Source organism: Nematolebias whitei, chromosome 14 (genome assembly GCF_014905685.2).
Source record: "Nematolebias whitei isolate Nwh7 chromosome 14, NemWhi1, whole genome shotgun sequence".
NCBI lineage: Eukaryota > Metazoa > Chordata > Actinopteri > Cyprinodontiformes > Rivulidae > Nematolebias > Nematolebias whitei.
The window spans coordinates 37,821,123-37,827,122 of NC_056511.1; the positions used below are offsets into that span (position 1 = coordinate 37,821,123).

The 6,000-nt window shown below is 43.5% G+C and overlaps 1 protein-coding gene across 1 annotated transcript; it reads left to right on the top strand.

Annotated features, from left to right (window-relative positions):
• The first annotated feature begins 351 nt into the window (after positions 1-351).
• Positions 352-5,724, top strand: plp1b (proteolipid protein 1b). Its single transcript, XM_037687512.1, has 7 exons — positions 352-391; positions 750-936; positions 1,021-1,177; positions 1,383-1,560; positions 1,804-1,877; positions 2,003-2,068; positions 5,301-5,724. Exons 1-7 carry the CDS (start codon positions 352-354, stop codon positions 5,370-5,372), a joined length of 774 nt encoding a protein of 257 aa, XP_037543440.1. The 3' UTR covers positions 5,373-5,724.
• Positions 5,725-6,000: the final 276 nt, after the last annotated feature.

Consider the following 6,000-nt stretch of genomic DNA (forward strand, 5'->3'; position numbering starts at 1 on the left):
TGACCACCGCGTACCGCAGTGTGCACGTGTGTGTGGTCTTTGTTTGTTTGACATCATTGCCCTTTGTTCATCCACCGATCGCTGCCGGCACAATGGATATTGTATCCGCGGGCCACAAAGGGAAGCTCTCTCTTCAGGGCCAGAATTTCTCCACCATCCCTGCGTGGCCTGGTGACGCCTGCAGAACAAGGGGCTGGACCAGATTTAGCTTGGACGGAGCTATGAGGTGTTGGCACAGATGAAATCAGCGCAGAGAGTGCAGCTGTATTGTACAGTAGCAACACCTTGCAGACAGAGACTGTACATCACGGGGAGCTTTCTCGTTGTGGAGTACAGCGTCAGGGGCTGCAGATGTTTCCGGTCAGGCAGCCTTGGCTTTGCAAAGCCTTAGGTGCTTCCTTTTTTTTCCCATTTCTGGCAATGCATTTATTAACATGCTGGATATTTACTGCCTGCTTCAACCCAGCTGCTTGACCTGGAAGACGTGTCTGAGACTGGTGTGAAGTGGACGCTGCCTTGTTTGTCACTGCTGTCTATTTCTTTTCTTGTTCCCTTTCCTGTTGCTTTCTTACCTATTGGTGGAGTTTTACGTATTCATGGATTTGCAGACAGAGCGAGGCCTTTTCCGTCGCACTCCAACAGGGTGAACGAGGCCCCCCTTTCCCCTTCGACCACCGTGGCATTGATGTGTTGTGTGGTTATTTGTGCGGTGTGTGCCGCCTGTGTGCTGATATATTATGCCCCCTCAGGTTGTTTTGATTGCTGTGTCCGGTGTATTGGGGCAGTGCCCTACCCCTCCCTGGTGGCCACCTTGCTGTGTTATGCCGGCACAGCATTGTTTTGTGGCTGTGGGCATGAAGCGCTGGCCCAGACCGAAGTCCTCATTGAGACGTACTTTGCCCGCAACGCTCAGGACTACGTGGTCTTGGCCTCTTTGTGAGTGATGCTTCAGTCAATGCAATTGTTTGAAACAGATTTATCTCAGCCTTTTCACTGACTTCATCCTGTAACTCTCCCCAGTATCAAATACTTCCAGTACGTGATCTACGGTCTGGCATCCTTTTTCTTCCTCTATGGCATTCTGCTGCTGGCTGAGGGTTTCTACACTACAAGTGCAGTCAAGCAGACGTTTGGCGAGTTCAGGAGCACCCACTGTGGCCGCTGCCTCAGCCTGACGGTGAGCACACAAGAGAGGAGAGAAAACGAGAGCATGACGTCAGGTCATTGACGAGATGAGGAGTGCTGGTTTGAATGAAACATTCTTTGCGTAATTTCTTCTAAAATCATGACTTATGCTCGATAGCTGGTGTAATGACACCACATTTATCACCGTGACACCGGAGCACTCAGCCAACAGATCCATAACCTTCTTGTTTCAACAGTTCATCATAGTGACGTACATCTTGGGCTTCATCTGGCTCGCGGTGTTCGCTTTTACTGCCATCCCAGTCTTCTTCCTGTTCAACATGGAGCAGACCTGTCACGACATCAATATCCTGGCTGAGACCACCCCCAGCATCAATCAGCACAGCTGGATTTGCATGGACGCCAGGCAGTATGGTGGGTTGCTCCTTTAATGGCTGACCGCATGTCCCCCTGATGAGCATGTTAATGTGTCCTTGACAGCGACCAACTAATCAATGGGGAGTGGCGGCAAGACGGATGCTTGAATTAGCTATGAAACACTACAGATAATCCCTCACTGCTGTTTCCCTGGTGTGTCACATGCAAACGGGAGCATGCATGCGTCAGAGCTTCAGCATTGGTTGGGCAGCTCTTACTTACATCATGTCTTCATTTCAGGGCTGCTTCCTTGGAATGCGATGCCAGGCAAGTCCTGTGGAATGACCTTGGCATCAATTTGCAAAACCAGTGAAGTGAGTAGATAAAACGAGGACACATTTGCATCATTACATCAAAATCCCTGTATATCGTCCAGGAGAGCGAGTCACGTATTTGAAATTATAATAAATAAACCAACTGTGTTTATCGTGTCTCATAGTTCCATCTCACCTACGACTTGTACATAGCTGCGTTTGCCGGGGCTGGGATCACTCTTTTGTCTCTGGTAAGGATTTGTTTTATTACTTTGCATGAGTTCTTTTTTGAATTTGAATTGATTAAACTGGATAATAGTAAAATAGCGGGTTTGTCTGAGTTAGAAAACAAATCCTGCCAGTGAGCACTGTGTTTTCACTAAAACTATTTTTGACCAAAGAAACGTGTGCATATGTGATGTGGTTTTCAAAAACTGTCGCGTTAAAGGGGTGGTTCTGTGGAAAAGACATGAACAATTAATATCTTATCTGTTGATGGCTCCTTGAATGATCTCTGTTTGGCACAATTGTTTCATTCTAAGCTGATTGATGAGCTAATGGCTAGTCATAGTAGGACCAAGACCAAAGCAAGTTACTGTTATCTTAGAACAGCTGCAGTCTCAAACACTTTAACACAGTTCATGCAAGTTCTGTTTTATAAATGTTTAAATTGTTCAGTTTTGCATTACACTGTTGTTTACATAAAATCTATTGGTTATGACCAAAAAAGAGTTAAATAATCAGGTCAACGGGACAGGTTGTTTTGGGGGGGTGAAACATTTCGTCTTTCTTCTGAAAGACTTCATCAGTTTGAGGCCTGCCAACCCAGGTCTGTTTAATAAATAGCACCTCCTTGATGTGTTTCAAGGCAACCCTCTGGGGAATTCCCAGAAACCTGCTTTGCACGTGAAAAAAGAGGACCATCCGTCCAAAACAATCAGTCATCTGGTATAACTATCAAATGTTTTAGGCCAGATGGCCAACTTGCTACTCACAGAAACAGCCTGAGGACGCCTGGTCAAAATCCATCCATCCATTTTCTTTACCCGTTTATTCCATTTTGGGTCACGGGGGTCGCTGGTGCCCATGTCCAGCAATCACTGTGCGAGGGGCGGGGTACACCCTGGACGGGTCGCAAGTCCATCACAGGGCCACATAGAGACAAACGAGACAAACAACCATTCACTCTCTCACTCACACCTAGGGACAATTTAGAGTTACCAATCAGCCTAACATGCATGTTTTTGGTCTGTGGGAGGAAACCGGAGTACCCGGAGAAAACCCACGCATGCACGGAGAGAACATGCAAACTCCACCCAGAAAGGCCCCTGGACCGGGGTTTGAACCAGGGACCTGCTCGCTGAGAGGCAGCAGCTCTACCAGTTGCGCCACCGTGCTGCCTGGTCAAAATGTTTCAGATAAAGTTTCAGACTAAGTTTCAGATAGATGAAGTCTTTTGGATGAAAGATGAAACATTTCACACACACCACACCACCACCACCCCACCCCCCAAAAAAAACAAAAATTAAAAAAACTGTCCAGATGACATGATTTAACCCTTTTTTGGTGATTTATCCTGGTTGATTGAGCTTTCAAACCTTTTTCTTTTGGCTATGTCTTTTTAAGCACAAATATCAGCAGCTAACAGCTGCACTCCCAGTGCAGTTTGGTATGCTTTCTGCCAAATTACATGAAATATCTGCCAGAATAACCATTTAAAGCTAAACTGAATATGGTGTAAACTAAAGGGTTAGTAAATAGTGTTTGAATGAAGTGCAATTAATTTTTTAAACTGGAGTTATTGAACTCATCATCTTCTCAATGAGGTCACATGACGTAGAGAGGAGAGATCTCTGAATAAAACTCGGTAGGCCTATGTCATTGAAAACATCTTTTAAGATACACATACATTTATATCAGAACATAGGCATTTTTGTCATCTAAATTTTAAATTGCCACGTGGAAGTACACATCAAAGTTTCTCCAGGAATTTTCTACTTTTAAGGCATTACAAATCTGCTTGAACTAGATCCAATCAGGCTAGCTATTATATTTAAGAAACAAACCATTTCTCTAATCTCAAAACCTTCACAGCTTGCAAAGGCTACTTTAATAACCCTTACAGCTTCATCACTTCTCCACTACTTTATGTAGAACTTCATGTTTACCTGCATGCATGAGTAGAAGTAGTGGCAGCTATCTTAAGCATGCAACTTCCAACAGGATTATCAATTTGTTTCAGCTGGAACAAACAGGCAGCACGGTGGCACAACTGGTAGAACTGCTGCTTCTCAGCGAGTAGGTCCCTGGTTCAAATCCCGGTCTGGGGGCCTTTCTGGGTGGAGTTTGCATATTCTCTCCGTGCATGTGTGGGTTTTCTCCGGGTACTCCAGTTTCCTCCCAAAAACATGCATGTTAGGCTGATTGGTAACTCTAAATTGTCTCTAGGTGTGAGTGAGGGAGTGAATGGTTGTTTGTCTCTATGTGTCCTTGTGATGGACTGGAGACCCATCCAGGGTGTACCCCACCCCTCGCTCAGTGATTGCTGGACATGGGCACCGGCGACCCCTGTGACCCAAAATGGAAGAAGCGGGTAAAAGATAATAGATGGATGGAAAACAAACTTACTTAATGGCAGTAACTGCTGGATGTCCGGCCTCTGAGCTCTTAGCTTTCAGTAACTGTGGCCCACTGAGCAGTTTGGTTGAATTGTTCTCTTCTATACTATTCTTCTTCTATTATTATTATTATTATTATTATTATTATTATTATCATTTGAATTAATTTCTAAAGAGCTATTTATAGCTTTTACATGAAACTCCTCCTAAAATATCTGATTTATTGCTAAACAACACTGTTATCATTATTTTTGTCTTGAGCAAAAAAGTAATTTTTAAATAATTGTATGATTCAAAATTACAAATAACTTGATGACTACATTTTTCCTTACGATGAGGCCAAATCATTATTATTATTATTATTATTTTGTAGTATTTCACTTGGTTGTGACTTTGACTTTTGGTTACGATTAGCAAACAGCATTTGTGTCTGTGTTTTCAAAATGTCTCCAAACATCTGCAATGGTTCTTAATTTCCTTGTGAGTTGCAGACACTTCCTCTCTGGTTGCTGAAATTTTGAACACGTTCAAAAAATTCACAAATAACTTTATTGTCAAATAGTCTCAGATTTTGCAAGCCTCTGAAGCAGTTTTGTTTTTGTATTCTAGAGCACAAGGGCTGTATTTTTTGTTGATTTTTCTGCAAACTTGCTGCAAATTTGACCAAAAGTTAAAAAATATATATAATTCCTTGTTATTCTAAGTGAAAATCAGTATTGTTTTTCTCACAGTTTGTGGAGAATAGGCCCTAACAACAAAGTGACATTCTACCTCTTGCTTGCAAATGTTGGCACAGGCTGTAAGTGTGCATTAAAATTTGAATATTCTTTTATTTCTGCTCTTCCTTTCTCATGCATCGTTGCAGTTCCTGTATCTGGCCGCCACCACCTATAACTACGCCATCTTGCGATTCCTGGGCAGAAAAGGAATTCGCTAAGTGCAACACATCCGTCTGCACATTCAACTCTTGATTTAAAATCCCTCTTCAAACAGCCACGTCATGAATCATCTGCTGCCCCCACCACCACCACCACCACCACTCCTGACAAATAACAGAAAATTACTTTTCACTGTGATGCACCAACAACAGAGAGATGAAGATCATTCACACCTCGTAATGAGCCCCGACCTGCTCCTCAAGTCCTCCTCTCAGACGATCCTCTTCAGTTTCGTTGTTCGTTTTCTTTCTTGCAGGGGTGAACCGCTCGTTTGATTCTTCCCGTGACGCCTCACTGGTGCTGACTGTGATGTATAACGTTTCGTGAATAATTAAGAGAAACGACAGCTTGCTTTGCAAGTCATAACTGTGTGCAGACTGTTCCGAGTTTACCGATGCACATGTTGGAGCTGAATAGGATTACATGCTGCTGCCTCATTATCGCCTTTGTGCACGCCAACATTGTGAGACTACAGCAAGCGAAACTGAATGTATCAGAGTTTCCCTTTAAGCTTTTTTGCTTCACGATAAATTTGCCACGCATTCATTCAAAACCCATTTTTGCTTTGTTTAAATGTCACCACCCAGGGTGGTGCTTAGCACCCACCTAAATAAGAAGTTGATGTTT